General features: G+C 48.9%; 1 protein-coding gene across 3 annotated transcripts; it reads right to left on the bottom strand.

Annotated features, from left to right (window-relative positions):
- Positions 1–2,241: 2,241 nt before the first annotated feature.
- Positions 2,242–15,613, bottom strand: PLAUR (plasminogen activator, urokinase receptor). Of its 3 annotated transcripts, none has more exons than XM_019980179.2 (7): positions 15,467–15,613; positions 13,545–13,655; positions 12,013–12,156; positions 6,175–6,327; positions 5,278–5,412; positions 3,699–3,845; positions 2,242–2,797 (listed from the first exon to the last, which is right to left on the bottom strand). In XM_019980179.2, exons 1-7 carry the CDS (start codon positions 15,513–15,515, stop codon positions 2,544–2,546), a joined length of 993 nt encoding a protein of 330 aa, XP_019835738.1. In that variant the 5' UTR covers positions 15,516–15,613; the 3' UTR covers positions 2,242–2,543. The 3 variants fall into 3 exon arrangements, with proteins under 3 accessions (XP_019835738.1, XP_019835737.2, XP_019835739.1); XM_019980178.2 differs by lacking the exon at positions 15,467–15,613 and adding an exon at positions 14,098–14,224; XM_019980180.2 differs by lacking the exon at positions 15,467–15,613 and adding an exon at positions 14,154–14,196.
- Between the last annotated feature and the right edge of the window lie 1,365 nt (positions 15,614–16,978).

Here is a 16,978-nt window from a genome sequence, read left to right on the forward strand (position 1 = left end):
GGAGAAGACTCTTGAGAGTCCCTTGGACAGCAAGGAGATCAAACCTGTCAATCCTAAAGGAATCAACCCTGACTATTCATTGGAAAGACTGATGCTAAAGCTGAAGCTCCAACATTTTGGCTGCCATTGGAAAAGACCCTGATGCTGGGAAAGATTGAGGGCAGGAGGAGAAGGGGGTGACAGAGGATAAGATGGTTGGATGGCATCATCGACTCAATGGACACGAGTTTGAGCAAACTCCAGGAGATAGTGAAGGACAGGGAAGCCTGGTGTGCTGCAGTCCATGGGGTTTCAAAGAGTTGGACATGACTGAGTGACAACCCAGAAGCAAGGAAGAGGCCACAAAAGATTCTTCCTCAGAGCTTTAGAAGGAGCATAATTCTGCTAACACCTTATTTTTTTTGTTTCTAGCATCCAGAATTTCTGTTGTTTGAAGCCACCTCGTTGGTAAGTTTGTAGTCACTTACCATGGCAGTCCTAGGAAATGAAATCAGCTGGGTTTCTCAGGTCTCCTGCACCTTGCATCTGCTGGGTTGCCACGTCCAGGGTAGCTCCTTTGTTCTCTTGGCTGGTGCCTGGGCTGAGATGGCTGGAACCTCTGGGGCTCTCTCTACATGTGGCATCCATGCACGAGTAGCTTGGGTGTCTTCAGAGCATGGCAGTCTTGGTGCAGGAGGACTTTGACATGGCAATCGGCTTCCCATGGTGCCACTTCCACCACATTCTAGTTTTGTAAAATTTATTATTATTTGACTATGCTGGGTCTTAGTTGTGACATTCGAACTCTTAGTTGCAGCATGTGAGATCTAGTTACCTGAGCTGGGATCAAACCCGGGTCCCCTGCATTGGGAGCATGTAGTCTTAACCATGGGATCACCAGGGAAGTCCAAGAGGTGATATTGACCCCATCCTTCTAGGCCACCACAGTGACAGTTGGTGATATATGATTTGTGTGTGAATGTGCTTAGTCATGTCCAACTCTTTGCAACTCCATGGACTGTAGCCCACCAGGCTTCTCTGTCCGGGATTTCCCAGGCAAGAATACTGTAGAAGGCTGCCATTTCCTACTGCAGATCTTCCTGATGCAGGGATCAAACCCTGGTCTCTTGCGTCTCCTGTATTGGCAGGTGGCTTCCTTACTGCTGAGACATCTGGGAAGCCTGGATATATGATTTGAGAAGATCTTAAAAAGAAATCCTGTCTCTGGGAGTGGGCAGGAAGAGATAGGTTGGGAGTTTGGGATTGACATATAGCACCACTATATTTAAAATGGGGCTTCTCTAGTGGCTCAGGTGGTAAAGAATCTGCCCATGATGCTGGGGACCTGGGTTCGATCCCTTGGTCGGGAAGATCCCCTGGAGAATGGATCCCCATTCCAGTTTTCTTGCCTGGAGAATCCCATGGACAGAGGAACCTGGTGGGCCACAGTTCATGGGGCTACAAGAGAGTCAGACATGACTAAGTAGCTAACACTTTCACTTTCGTGTATATGTATAACTGAATTACACTGCTGTACTCCTGAAACTAACACAACATTGTTCATCAAGTATACTCCATATATAAAATAAAAATTGAGAAAAGAAAAGAAACCCTGTCCTCCACCTGCCCCCAGACACCATAGAAAATGTTCTTTTTCTTCCTTAAATCATAGGGTTCCAGGGAAACAATTTTGTCTCTGGGGGCTTGCCTCAGCAAACCATGGAAAACATGAATTCTGCCATGTTGTGGTCAAAGAGTACCATTGAAATGGTAGTTCTCACAAAAAAAAAAAATTTTTAAAAGAAACAAAAGAAATGGTAGTTCTGGCTTTTTCTCAGTTGGCCTGAGAGCATCCTAGGAAATATAGCCCAGCCTTTATCTCCTGCCCACAGAGCAGCAGGGGGATGAAGTCTTGTCCTTAGTCCTCATGGCAGGGCTCCCAGGGGTCATCTCCTATTCATCTCCTGTCTCAGAACCCCCTAGGAAACGCAGATGTGTCCCTTTAGAGCAACAAAATAGTCTTGACCTTTGGATGTGGGAGAAGAGACTGGAAGGTTAATGCCTGGGTCAGTGAGTTGGAAAGTTGAATTTGGAGGCCAGAAATAGATGTGGAGGTGGCTTTGGGTGGAAGGCTGTATGGGACAGCTCCCAAGGCCAGGGTCTCGAATGCCTGGGTCCTACAATATGACCCCCTAATTCCAGGAGCCTGTGAAAAAGTGGCCCCCGCTCATTCATCCTCTGTTGAGAAGGGCAGATATGGCCTTGTTCGCTGGTTCAAAAATCTTTATTTCAGTATAAAATATTAAATAAAACATATATTAATTAATAATAACAATAGCCGCAACGCTATCAATAATCACATGAACTCTCTCCTGCTGGCCTGCAGCTTTTGCTAGCTTTTCTCCTCTGGTTCTCACAGCCCTCTCTCTGGACAGCTGGGAAAATTAAAGCCCAGAGCGGGCAGCCCACTGACCTGAGGTCACACAGCAATTTGGTAGGGCTGGGAACTGAGGGAAGGGCAAAGGGATCCCCTGAATCCAGCCAGTGTGGTGGGAATGTGGGGTTCAAGTGCAGAGGAGAGTGGCTCCCCAAAGTCTGGCAGTCAAGAGCAGGCTGACAAAGAAGCTGAGGTGGGCAGGGCTGGTCTTGGGGGCACCCCCCTTGCCAGGCTGGTCATCCCTGGCTGGATGGTTACAGCCACTTCCAGTACAGCAGGAGACGTTGACGTGGGTGAGGTCGAAGGCTTCAGCCACGTGGAGGCTTTGGCACCACGAGGGGGCTGCGCAGCCTCTGATGGTGTAGCTTGGGTTCCTCAGTCCTGAAGAGAGAGAAGGACCACGTGAGACTCCGAGTTCTCGGGACTGGAAACTGGAATTCTCACTGCGTGACGCGCCACCTTGTGGTGGGTACCACCTGGAAAAGCAGCTGTTCTAAGCCTGGTCCGGGGACTCCTGGGCTTTCCCTCAGACCCTTCCAGGGGCTCTGTGAAGTCAAAATTATTCTCATAATAATGCTACAACCTCACTTGCATTTTTTCTTTTTTTGCTCTCACAAGGGGTTTCCTAGAAACCCAAGGGCATGTGATCTTGCAACAGACTGAATGCAGAGGCAGATACGAGGGTCCAGCTGTCTTCTATTAAGCCAGACATTAAAGAGATTGCAAAGAACAATGTCCATCTTCTCGCTCACTTTTTTTTTTTTCATTTTGGAAAATGTCTCCTTTTTCCCCCCCCATAGAAATATGTTCACATGTCATGAGTTTTCAATTGTTCTTTTAAAATGAATAAGTACATTTTAAAAAGGTTCGTGGTTTTCATTTCTAGTGCAGTAAATAGCTAAAGATGTAACTGACATAAACAATAAGTTTTAAGAGCATCAAGGAATCTTGAGACCCCAAAGTTTGAAAAGCTCTGGAATAGAGGAACCTGCCCTGGACATCTCAGGATGGAATCTCATGAGGTCCACATAAGTCCCACCCACCCACGGAAGTTCCACTCCCCCACAAAGAAATCCACTTGTCTGTAGTGAAGATATCCACTTCCTAACGAAGGAGTCCTAAGTCCTTGCTACACTTTGCACCCTCCTGAAGGAAGTCCTACCTTTTCCAACAAGACGATCCACCTCAAGTAAGTCCAATTTCATAGGAGGTTACCTCTTGCAGAACCTCCCCCACCCCCCACCCCACTCCCCACCCACCTCAAGCATCCAAGTATCCTCACCTTTAGTGCCTGTTGCTTCCAGACATTGATTCATAGGGCCGCGGCAGTCAATGAGGAAAGTTTCTTCAGAGGAACACCTGTGGGCGCCGTTCCCCTCACAGCTGTAACACTGCAAGCCGTTTGGTGGCAGGTTTTGAAGCTCCAGGACTTGGGAGATCAGTGACAGAGAAACCAAGGAAATTAGCCCGAAGGGTTTCCCACCATTAGGTCTCCAGGACTCCCACCTCTCAGCCAGAGATGTCATGGCGCCCCCTTGTGGTCAGACCTTGGAACAGCACCCTCTTTGGGCGGGGGTGGGGGTTGGGGTGGGGGATGGTTCTCTGAGGCTTGTGACAGAAATCTCCCCATGAGCCCTCACCTGCCTAGACTCTGGGTAAGGCGAAACAGTCCCTGCCTTCAGAGAACTTACGATTTAGAGCTACACTGTCCCCGGACTTCCCTAGTGGTCCAGTGGTTAAGAATCCACCTGCCAACGCAGGGTACCTGGGTTCGATCCCTGGTCCAAGAAGATCCCACATGCCGCGGAGCAACTAAGCGTGGGCGCCACGCTTTGGAGTCTGGGCTCTAGAGCTGGAGAACCACTGACTACTGAACCCGTGTGCCCTAGAGCCCGTGCCCCGCAACAGAAGAAGCCACTGCAAGGAGAAGCCCACACACCGCAACTAGAGAGTAGCCCTCTCTCTGCAGCTAGAGAAAGCCCATGTGTAGCAACAAAGATCCAGTGCGGCCATAAAAAGAAATAATAAATAGATAATAGAGCTACACTGTCCCATATGATAGGCACTAGCCACCTGTGGTTATTTACACTGACACTAAAATGAATATGGAATGAAATCCAAAATTCAGTTCAACTGCTCAATAGCCATATGTAGTAGAGGCTACTCTATTGGGCAATACAGATACAGAAATTTCCATCACCATCGAAAGTCCTGTTGGCCAATCATTGTTTGCAGAGACAGAGAAACACAAAGGATCTAGATTATACTTAGGAGGGCAGAGTTAGGGACATCTTTCCTGAGAATGATGCTTTAAAGCTGAGACCTGATGAAGGAGAAATAGCCAGCCAGGCAAACTCCTAGGGGAGATGTGTTCCTGGTGGAGGATACTGTATGTGCAAAGGCCATGAGGCAGACACATGCTGGGTTACAGAGAGCATAAGAGAACCTGCGGACAGCATTTTAAAAGCAAGCAGAAGGCATTGAAATGTTTGAGGAAGAGGGACGTGCTTTGATTTATATAAAAAAAAAATCACTCTTGCTGCTGTGTTGAATGTAGGGTAGCAGGAGGGCCAGCAAGGTCATTGCAACAATGTAGGTGAGAGGCCATGATGGCGGGGACCAGCGTGGTGAACAGCAGAAGGATTCAAGATGTAGAAGCATAAAGCACAGGTCTTGGTGAGGCTTTGATGGTCTCCTTGAATTCCCACAAAATCTTTCTTGAGAAAGGGCTTAATAGGTCCTTTTTTTTTTTTTTTTTCCCCAGAGGAGAAAGCAGAGTGGAGGGATAAGCAAGCAGCCTGAATGCACCTCTCTGCCCCCAGTCCTAGGTAGGTCTTATGCCAGGTCCCCTGCCCCCTTACCTGAGCCTGCATTGCATTTGGTGGTGTTGCAGCACCGCAGGAAGTGGAAGGTGTGGTTGTTGTGGAATCCGGTGGGGCCTGGGCAGCCAGGAAGGATGCCACAGCCTCTGATGTGGCGCTCATCGCCTGGATTCTCTGTGGGGACAGAGGAGGTTAGACTGTTGCTGAGGAGCTGGGACTGGATTTGTCACCTGTCCATCTTCTGCTTCATCCTTCACTATAGGACTCTCACTGTATGAGGGCAGCCATATATCTAACCAAGAGACACAGATTCCAGCCTCCGTGGGTATAGTCAGGGCTTCCCAAGTGGCACTAGTGGTAAAGAACCCGCCTGGCAATGCAAGAGATATAAGAGATGTGGGTTCGATCCCTGGGTTGGGAAAATCCCCTGAAGGAGGGCACAGCAACCCATTCCAGTATTCATGCCTAGAGACTCCCAAGGACAGAGGAGCCTGGCAGGCTACGGTCCATAGGGTAGCCAAGAGTCAGACGTGACTGAAGTGACTTAGCGTGCACACATGGGTACAGTCATGTGGCTAAGTTCTGGTCAATATGATCTAAGTAAAAAGGCTTATGGGACTTGCAGAAAGGAGAAGCTTTACAAAAGCAGGGCCACCCCGCTTTTGCCCCTTCTTTGGGGCACAAGGTCTGGTGCTCAGGCAACCATCTGGGACTGTGAGGCAATCTTGCAAATGGAAGCCGCATGTAAGAAATGAGAAGGCATCTGGTGACTGTGGAACTGTCTTAGTGGCCCTAGACTTCCCATCACTGGGCTTCCTGTGTGAGTACTAACTTTCTACCTTGCTTACCTCCCTGTTATTTGGGGGGTTGTTGTTAAGAGCAGCCTTTGGGAGGAACAAAGCTGGGAAGGGGAGTTGCTGGCACGTTGGGGCTCACCTTTCAGGCTCCGGTGGGTTATCACATCCACGCACTGATCTCTAGATTTGAGGCATTGCATGGTCTGGTCCCAGCCCCTCTCACAGCTGAGGTCTGTCGAGGAACAGGAAGCACATTCGAGGTAGCGGTTTCTGGAAACAGTAGCATCTCGGCCTGTTTTGAGAGGAGCAGGAGGGTGAGACCCCACGGGAGGAGTCCTAGAGACCTGTCTTGCTAGAGGACTCACCTGCACATCAGTTCTTCCTTATCCCACTCTTCAGCCAGTCAGCAAGTTCTGCCCATCCTATCTCCTAAATCTTCCTAGGGTCCATCCCTTCCTTTGCAGCTCCATGACCAGGTCAGACCTCCTTCAATACCAGCTTCCTCCCTGGCCTCCTGGTTTCCATTCTGGCCCTTCCCGCCCCAGTGCCTCCCACATGGCCCTAGAAGGATGCTTCTAATACTCAAATTGAACCCAGTCTCTCCTCTGCTCAGCTCTTCCATGGGTCTCCAGTGCCTTCAGAATAAAATCCAAGAAACTCAGCGTGGCATTCAAGGCCCATCAAAGACTGGTTCCTGGCCACCCTTCCTGCCTCATTTCTCTCCATCTGCTCAGACTCTATACCAGCTTCCCTCAGTCCCCAAGTGTAAGTGCTGAGTCCCACCCAGCCTTTGCTTCTGCACAACACTTTACCCTGCTCCCTAATTTCCCTATCTCCTACTCATTCTTCAGGAGTCATCTTCCCTAATTTTTACCTCCTCCAAGAAGCCCTCCTTGACCTCCCAGGCTGGATTAGGTGCCCCTCTGGGCTCTCCAATCCCAGCTCTGTCTACTTTGGATCATCTCTGTTTGTACTAAGTCCCAGGTAGAGCCTGGGCTATCTTGTGTGCCAACATGACCCAGCACAGGGCCAGGGCCAGATAAAATAGTCAATAAATATTTATTAATTATTATTATTATTTTTTGGCTGTGCTATCAGCATATGAGATCTTAGTTCCCCGAACAAGGATTAAACCCGCATTCCGAGCACTGGAAGCACAGAGTCTTAACCACTGAACCATCAAGGAAGTCCTACAGCAATAGGACTTCCCAATCATGTCGTAGGTCAAAGTCTCACTTGACTAATCTGTGATAACTTTGCCTCCCACATGGACCTTCCCGTCCAGGCCAAGTGGATGAATTAGTTTTTCCTGGAAACACCAGAGTCATTCCTCTGCCCAGACCTTGGCTCACACCATCCCCAAGCCTGGCATGCCCTCTCCTTCCTGACCCCAGATATCCAGGTTTGAGTTTGAGCCAAGTCTTAGAGAAATTAGAGGGCTCTCTCAGCCAAGATACTTAACCGGCAGGCCAGCAGCTGTAATTAGGTGAAGCACTTACCTTCAAAGCCAAATCTTCCCCACCCCCCTCCCCAAAGAAAAATAACTTAAAAGGCCAACAACCCACATCTTCTCATATGAACCACCATGAAAAGGAAAATACAAATTGCCATCATTGCCAACATAGCTGTCTCACATCACCCATGGGTCTCCTTTGTGAGTTCTTCTTCTTACGTCACTCTTCTAAATGTGGATGATACCCAGGCTCTGTCTGAGGTCCTTTTTTCATTTCTCATGGTATATACTCTCTCCCATTGGATGTTATCCACTGACATTGCGTCATCTCCACCTATCTGTGGAGAAATCACGAATCTCTCTCCAGGCAAGACTTTCCTCTGCACTCCACACCTGTACGCCCACGGGCCTCCTGGCGGTCCCCTGGCTATCTGTCAAACACCTGAATGTCTACCTGGCCCCAACTCGACTCTCCATCTTCTCCAAACTGCTGCTTCTCCTGAATTCCACGTCTCTGAGGTAGCCCCATCTGGTCTCCCAGGGTAGACACTTGGCAGACTCCTTGATCTTCCATATCTAGGCATCAATCTAATTACTCCAACTTCCCTATCTTCTGTAATCCTTTTGCCATATTGCTTCTGATCTCCATTAAGCATGTTCTATTGAGATCTTAATTTTAGACCCTGTTCTCTATTTCCTGTTGGACTCATTTTAAAATGGATTCCAGATTTCTGCTAAAAATTATCCTTTCTTCTGTTTTCTTAAAGATATTGATCATAGCTATTTTAGACCTCCCCTGTCTAATAACTCCAATATCGGATTCACGACAAGTCTGTTTTTGTTGCAGGATTTTTCTCTTGGTTTCCCCAGTCGATTTGTCCTGTTTATTTTCTTCAGGATACCTTGTATGTTTTGATTAGATGCCAGACATAGATAACAACTTGTAAAGGCTTTAAATGATTTTATCTTCTGCCAAAGAGAGATTAGGTTTTCTTCCTGTAGAAATTGGATGTAGGCATTTTTGTGCTGTGCTTAGGTAATTCAGTCATGTCCGACTCTTTGCGAATCCCACGTACTGCAGCCCACCAGGCTCCTCTGTCCATGGGGATTCTTCAGGCTGGAGTGGGTTGCCATGTCCGCTTCCAGGGGATCTTCCCAACCCAGGGATCGAATCCAGGTCTCCTGCATTGCAGGCGGATTCTTTACTGACCGAGGCTGGTCAATTTCTGGTTTTGCCCTTATTCTTAGGGTGTGGTCTCAGAGGAAAGCCTGAGACTTCTCTTTCCAATTTGGCAGCTTCAGTCTCCCAGCATCACATGCTCGCTGGAATTCCTGCTTGGTTCTGTAGTTTCCCAGATACTATTTTCTGTAGAGTTTCTTGGAGTCTAATGCTATGCATGTACGGCTTGCCAATGAGTTGAAGGAAATCTGCAGATTTGGGGACTCCCTTTTCTGTGGTTCCATGCATTCCATGATTTTACTTCTCGTTTTCCAGACACTCTGGCAGCCCCAGATTTCAACCTCTGCCTTCTCAGTCTAGCGACAATCTCTTTCTATCTGCATTCTACTTCCCTTCCAGAGCAGTGAATTGGCAAGTGCACTCAAGGTAAAAGCCAGCTTGTCTCTGGAATTCAATTTCTGTGCTTCCCTTATTTCAAGGATTGGAGCACCTCTACTTCCTCTCTCCATTTGCTGCTCTTGAGTGACTTCAATGATTGTTTATAATTCATCCAGCTTTTGTAACTATCATTGGTGGTAGAGAGTGGGGAGCGGGGGAGTTGGTCTGAGACAAGTAACTCCACATGACCAGAACTGCATATCTGCCCTCACCATCTAACCCATCATTAAGTTATGCTTATCTGCCTGCTAAATAGCTCTTAAATCCATCCACTTTTCTCCATCTGCTGATCAGACAGATACTGTCTTCTTCTTTTTTTGTTTTTAGCCACGCCATGTGGCATATGGAATCCTAGTTCCCTGACCAAGGATTGAGCCCATATCCTCTGCAGTGGAAGCATGAGGTCTTAACCACTGGATTGCCAAGGAAGTCGTACACTCCCTTCTTTATCTGGACAACCTCACACACCTCCAGGTTGGTCTCCCTTAATCTACCTTCCCTCTATCATTTCTTCCTTCCAATCTGTCTTCCCCTCTGAGGTCAGAATGCGTGCCTGCTAAGTCGCTTCAGTCTTGTCCTACTCTTTGCAACCTAATGGACTGTAGCCCACCAGGCTCCTCTGTCCATGGCATTCTCCAGGCAAGAATACTGGAGTGGGCTGCCACGTTCTCCTTCAAGGGATCTTCCCGACTCAGGGATTGAACCCACATCTCTTAAGTCTTCTGCATTGACAGTTGGGTTCTTTACCAATAGTGCCACCTGGGAAGCCAGAGGTCAGAATAACTTGTGCACAAATACAAATCTGATAGTGACCCTGTAGCCTTTCATGACCTCCCAGTGTTCCCCGGGTGAAGTCTACATTCCCCACCACAGTCTAGAAGGCCTTGTATGTGTGACCTTGCCGATTTCATCAGTTCCTCTTGCCCTATCTTGTCCTTCCTTCAGCCATGCTAGTTTCACTCTCTTCTGTTGCTTTTGTATCTGTTGCTCCTTCTGTCTGGATAAACCCTTTCCACCGTCTGTTTAACAGCCTGACTCCTCCTCCCTCAAGATCCAGCTTAGCTGTTGCTTCCTGTAGGAAACCTCCTCTGACCTGAGTCATTTATCTCCTCTAGGGTCCTACAGCCCCTACTCATAGTTATCCCAGCTCTGATCACTCTCTGGTCGCTGTTTGCCCCATCTCAGCCCTGATGATTCTGGACTGTGCTTCCCTATTGCAGCTCTGACCTCTCTGGTCTGTTTCCTCTGTCAGGGTCCTGACACCTTTCTCCGTGCTTCCCTGATCCCAGCTCTGACTGGGGGCAGGGCAGTCACTGTCTGGTGATGGTCTATCCTGCCCCTCCCCCACCTCCCACCCCTGCCATATAGACACACATTACCGGACTATGAGCCCCAGAGGGGCAGGGCTCAAGGCTGTCTTGGCCATTGCTATGTCCCCAGCATCACAGAAGAACAGTTGTGTCTGACTCTTGTGATGCCATGGACTGTAACCCTCCAGGCTCCTGTGTCCATGGGATTCTCCAGGCAAGAAAAATGGGTTGCCATTTCCTCCTCTGGGGAATCGTCCCGATCCAGGGATTGAACCCATGTCTGTTACATCTCCTGCATTGACAGGTGGGTTCTTTACCACTATCTCTCCTGGGAAGCCCATTAAAATCCCTACGTCCCCAAGATCCACTAAAGGGGAACACAAGACCCAGTAGGAGGCCTTGAGGGAAATAGGTCCCGACTGGTCAAAGTCCTCTGCACTGACCAGTGCTGTTAACTATTTCGGTTGTTATCTCTGATTACAAGTGTTCCTGAGACTCAACTGTTACTGCTTTCCTTTGGCACATCTAACAGAAAGAGGAAGCCAACATCCCCTCTCTTGTCACTTCCTTGAAAATAAACATCTGACTCAATTCCCACCAACGGATGAAAGTCTGAGGTCAGAATCAGTGAAAATCTAGCAGAATCAGGGCAGATGCAAAACAAGGGCAAAACTGAGTGCAGACGCAGGTGCTCTGTTTTCTGACGTCATTCTGACTGGACTGGTCTTAACACATTTCCTTTCTCCCTGGGGCCAGAAAGAGGAATCTCTGCTTGACCCTGTACCATGGTCTCCTTCCTATCCTTCCTCTCCTGTGAGAACTCGGAGGAATTTGAGCCTTTCTAAGTCTTTTTCTTACACTGACAGACCAGAGCCTAAAGTCATGAAACTCTACAAAAAGCCTTGCAAAAGTTTCTTCGTATTCTTTTTTCATTGCCCAACTCAAGAATTGAGTCTAGGGAACTTTACCAGCCCATGGAAGCCTGTCTGGCTCCCTCCTCTTTTGACTTTAAGGACTTTGAGTCACTGGCCTCACTGGTCTTTGTATCTTGGTCCCTTGCTAAGATACAAAGCATCTGTTGCCTGAACCATCTCCTGTCCCATGAGAAAAATGAGATGGCAAAATGTCAGTGAAATGACTCACCCACCACTCAAGTGGGTGTATGTATATACAGCTTCTTAAAGGCCGGTGATGCATCTTATAAATGACAACCACACACACACAGACACATAAGCAGTGCAGGATGAGATAGGAGGAGATGAGTTTGTAGTTGGGAGTGGGGCCAGTGACGGTTTGAGATGAGTTGGGATTGATTGGGGGATGGGATTAGTGATGTGTTCAGGAGGAGGATGGGTTTGAGTTGGAGAGTGCTGGGGATAAAATGAAGTTGGGGAAGGGATTGGGGTTGGGGATGGAAATGGAGTTAGGTTGGAGATTTGTTTAGGATAAGGAAAGGTTTGAGCCGGGGGATCGGTCCTGGGGTAAGGCATGGAGCTGGGGTTGGGGTGGCCCCAGATTGGGGATAAGACCAGGGTGATGTTGAGGCTGGGATGGGGATGTTTTGGGGTTGGGGATGGCAAGGGCTGCCCTACTCACCAGGGTTGGGCTTGTTGCACAAGTCTGACCTGCACACGGTCTCTGAAAGGGTGATGATCTGATCGGCAGCCCGATAGCTCATGGACCTGTTGGTCTTGTCCGGATGGGTACAGCCTTTTCTCACCACGTTCATCTCATTGCCACCTATGAGGAATGTCTCTTTGTTACCCCCAGAAGCTCCCCCGGACCCAACCAGCCTCTGACACTCCTGGTTATAAAGTCACCTGCTCCCAGGACCGACCCCTGACAGGCCTCTTCTCTTACTTGAGTCCAACTCTGTCTTTTCTAGACTTACCCATCCTCCCCATCAACCTCTTATACCAGAAGCCTACTCTCTCCTCTTAGTGACAACACTGTACCTGGGACATTCTGGATCCATCAACTCCTCCCTCCCAGCTTGGAGATCTTAACAGAGAGAGGCCTCTAGTAGGAATCTTTAAAGGAAAATGCTTTGAGCTCACCAAAAAGTACAAGTGAATGATATAATAAATACTGTACATTAGTCATAAAACTTTATAAAATATTAATATTTTGTTATATTTGTTTCAGATTTTTTTTAAAAAAGAGAAACCAAGTTTAAAAGATAGTTAAAGCCTCCTGCTTACTGCCCTCCTCCAAATCCCATTTCTCTTATTCCCTGTCTGAAGGCAACCACTGATATAAGTAATTCTCACACCTGTGTACGCAGAATATATGTTATTGCTTATTTTGACTGTTAAATACTATTTCTAGTAAAAGGTGTCCAACTCTGTAACATGTTTTTTTTTTTCTCTTTTAATCTTACATTTTTGAGATGTATCCAGGTTAATACTTACAGCCGTGTGTGTGTGTGTGTGTGTGTGTGTGTGTGTGTGTGTGTTAGTTGTTCAGTCGTGTCGACTCTTTGTGACCCCCATGGACTGTAGCTCGCCAGGCTCCTTTGTCCATGGAATTCTCCAGGCAAGAATACTGGAGTGGGTTGCCACTCCCTTCTCCAGGGGATCTTCCCAGGGATTGAACCTGGGTCTTCCACATTTCAGGCAGATTCTTTATCATCTGAGCCGCCAGGGAAGTCCCCTGTTCCTAGGACAGCCCTAGTTCCTTCATTTCAGCTGCTGTGGGGTATAATGTGTGATTATACTTTAAGGTTTCTCCTCTGCTGCCCCTAAGTTCAGTCTTTCCAGTTTTCTGTGTCACAAATACGAGGACTAGGAACATCCTTTTACATGTGTCTCAAGGCAAGTGTAGCTAGGGTTCTTTGGGGTCTCTACATTCCTTGAAGTTTAACTGCTGCTGGTAGGTTATGTTAATCTTTATTTGTATCAGATATTGCCACTTGGCTCTGTTCCGTGGATGAACAAACTTACCTCCCTAACAGCAGAGCCCGCAGTTCCACAACCTCATCGATCTCAGTACTGTCAGATTCTTAAATGCTCCTCCATCTGGTGGGCGTGTTACGGGTCTCAGTGTCTTTTTTTTTTTTTTGCTATTTGCCTGATAACTCGTGAGATAAGTTTTCTCGGTCCCTCGTTTTCCCTGCCCCACACACTCACCTTCCCACACACTCAGGACCGTGGTCCTGCAGAGGTCCTGACCAGGAGTACACTCTTCAACACTGCAGCTCGTCGTGTTCTCACACTGTAAGCACCGCAGGCCCCAAGAGCCTGGGGGCAGAGGGAGGAGACGAAAGAAGAGGTGTTATTGCTCTGAGCCACCCCCGCCACCCCCACCGTCCCCCACCCCGGCCCCCTTTAAGCGGCAACACCTGGACCAAATCTCCAGGCCTTGTGCACTCAGGTTCAGGCTCCACTTTTGCCCTGCCTGGGTTCCAAGGCTGGGTTCCAGCCTGCTACGCTATCTTTAGGCCAACGTTTTGTCTTTGTCTTTTACCCTGATGTTTTTTTCCCCCTGCCCACAGGTCCTTCCTAAGTCCAGTCCTCGCTCCCTTTCCCTTTAATTCTAACGGAGCGCCGGAGCCATCCGGAAAGTGAGATTCCCACCCTCTCCGCGGGTGCAGACTTGTAGCCTAGTCCTTTCCTCTACCCCCACCCGCCTGGGCCTATTCCACCTCGCGTGTTCCGACTTCCGCCGATCTTTTCGTTCTACCTTCGTGCCTGGAGCTCCCCCAACTAACGCCCACAGGTTCTCCTCCCTTTCCTAACCTCTTCCCAACTTTCTCCCGCCACGCATAAGTCCGAGAACTTCCAACTCCGCCCATCAGCCCTGCGGAGATTCTAACCCCACCTACTGGGGCCTCCCCCGACGTTTTCCCCCGCCCCCCAGCGGCTCTTGAGCAGTTTTAACCCCGCCCACTAGGGGCTCGGGACCTGTCAGCCCCACCCACTGGTTCCGCCCCGAAGTTCTCACCCCGCCCACCACCTCCGCCCCGATGTTATAATCCCGCCCTCTAGCTCTCCAGCCAAGGCTCAACCTTGCCATCAGACCTCCCTTGTGGTCCCTTGAAGTGAAGAAGTGAAGTGAAGTCGCTCAGTCGTGTCCGACTCTTTGCGGCCCCGTGGACTGTAGCCTACCAGGCTTCTCCGTCCATGGGATTCTCCAGGCAAGAATACTGGAGTGGGTTACCATTTCCTTCTCCAGGGGATCTTCCCAACCCAGGGATCGAACCTGAGTCTCCCGTATTGGAGGCAGACGCTTTAACCTCTGAGCCACCAGGGTCCTTTGCCCGCTCCAAATTCAGAGTCCCCAACCGAGTTATTACTCATTCTAGGCCTCCCGTGGTTGGTTCATTACCGAACCAACTCTCAACTCCTACCCGCCCCCGCTCCGCCCTCACAGTTCCAACTCAACTTCCTTTCATTTTTCGACCCGTTTTCCATTTTCCAAAGAAAAGAGGTAAGAGGTCCCGTCGTCTAGAGTATAGTGAAAGGGAAGGAGCCTCGGTACGAGCCCCGCTTCCCTAGCCCCTGGCTCTGCCCGACTCAGCCTGACTCTCTTTAGACCTTGTGTAAAATGAGGCGCTGTCCTCCCAGTCTTACGAATGTGTGTGTGGCGGGGCGGGGGTTGGAGGGGGAGGGATCTGATAGAGTGGAGAGGGCTGTAGGAGCCACTGCGGGTCAGAATCCCACTTACAAAGGCTGGCTGTGTGACCTCGGACCAGTTAGTTAACCTCTCTTTGCCTGTTTCTCTGTAAAAAGGGGTTAAAATAGTTCTGCCCACCCAGTCGGAAGTTGCAGAAGCTTAGAAGAGTGTCTGGCATAAAGAGCGTATTCCCCAGATGATGGCTGTCGTTAAGCTCCTTTGCTCAATAAATATTTCCTGAGCGGCTACTGTGTGCCCGGTTCTGTAACGCGGGGGGCGGGGCGCCGAGAACAGGAGAATTATTTGATTGTGGGGTGGGGGCTGGGGATTAAGCCGTCCTTCTCCGAGTCATCAGATTCTGAGCTCTCTTCCCCTCTCCCTTTCCCGCCGTCAGACCCCAGTCCCCAGCTTAGAGGTCCGGGCACCTTGCCCCTACCTGGAATGTAGGTGTAAACCAACAGCAGTAGCAGCAGCGGTTGGCCCATGTCCGACGGTGGCTCCCGCTCGCGATCTCCCTGCACCTCTCAGTCTGGCCCCCGGAAGGAGACAGTTTTGTGGCCCTGGGGGCTCCTCCCAGAAGTTTGCGAAAGAGCGAGTCAGCCCCAGATGTGTAGGTCATTCCTTGCCTCCCCCTCCCCCGCCTCCCCTACCCACCCCTCCCGGACCTTCCTCAAAAACTTCCTTTACCAGGGTGTGGCTAGCTGGGGGTACCGGGGGCTGACCCTACTCTGACTCACGTTGGCGGTAGTCACAGCTGTCCCTGGACTGCCTGGGTGTGAATTCCACTTTTCTCTCAATGCCACATCACCTAGGGGAAGGGACCTCACTCTTTAAATTAAAACTTATCCCTTTGGGAAATGTGTGGCTATTAGATATTACAGGGCTTTCCTTAGTCTTGTTAGGAAGGATCGTGGTTATATGGGAAAGTGTCTTTCTCATTTAGAGCTGCAGGCTGAAATATTTGGGGATGAAATAATACACTGTCTCCAATTTACTTTAAAACACTTCAGCCAAGAAGCAGATATTGCTGTTATGACAATAGTTTTGTGGTTATGCGGAAAACTTGTTCTTGTATTCTACAGATGCTGAAATATTTAGAGGCTGAATGTCATTGTTGCATTCGCATTTGCCTTAAAATACTTTAGAAAAAAAAGGCAAAATATCATTGTTTAGTTGCTAAGTCGTGTCTGACTTGTTGCAACCCCACAGACTGTAGCCCACCAGGCTCCTCTGTCCATGGGATTTCCCAAGCAAGAATACTGGAGTGGGTTGCCATTTCCTGCCCCAGGGGATCTTCCCAACCCAGGGATTGAACCCAAATCTCTGCACTGGAAGGCAGATTCTTTACCACTGAGCCACAGTTGATTATTTATTTTAATATTTATTTGGCTTCACTGGGTCTTAGTTCTGGCACGCAGGATCTCCAACCTTCTGTGTGGCATGAGACTGTGGGGGTTCCAGTTTCAGCTAGTCATTAGCTGTGTGACCTTGGGTATTTTACTAAACCTCTGAGATTTTGAGTTGTAGCATGTGGGATCTAATTCCCTGACCAAGGATTGAACCCAGGCTCCCTGAATTGGGAGCATGGAGTTTTAGCCACTGAAACACCAGGGAAGTCCCCATAATAAGCTTTTAAAAGAGAAAAATAAAATACAAAACATGAAATAGCCTCTCCCTCCCAGTCAGAGCAATTTAATGCGGTAGAATTAAATGCCTGAAATGGTCACTGGCCCACATGGAGTGCCTCAACAACCTCTGTCAACATTTACCAAGGACCTGCTCTCTGCCAGGCACTGGTCCAGAAGCTGTGGACCCAGCAGAAAAGTCCCTGACCTTGTGACAGTAGGGAGTAAATATGTATCACCTGGTCTATCGCTATCAGACTGTGATAAGTAAAATGCAGAAAAACAAATTGAGTTGAAGGAGGTGCAAGGGTACAAGTGAGGTG

This window comes from Bos indicus, chromosome 18 (genome assembly GCF_029378745.1).
Source record: "Bos indicus isolate NIAB-ARS_2022 breed Sahiwal x Tharparkar chromosome 18, NIAB-ARS_B.indTharparkar_mat_pri_1.0, whole genome shotgun sequence".
NCBI classification, from domain to species: Eukaryota; Metazoa; Chordata; class Mammalia; order Artiodactyla; family Bovidae; genus Bos; species Bos indicus.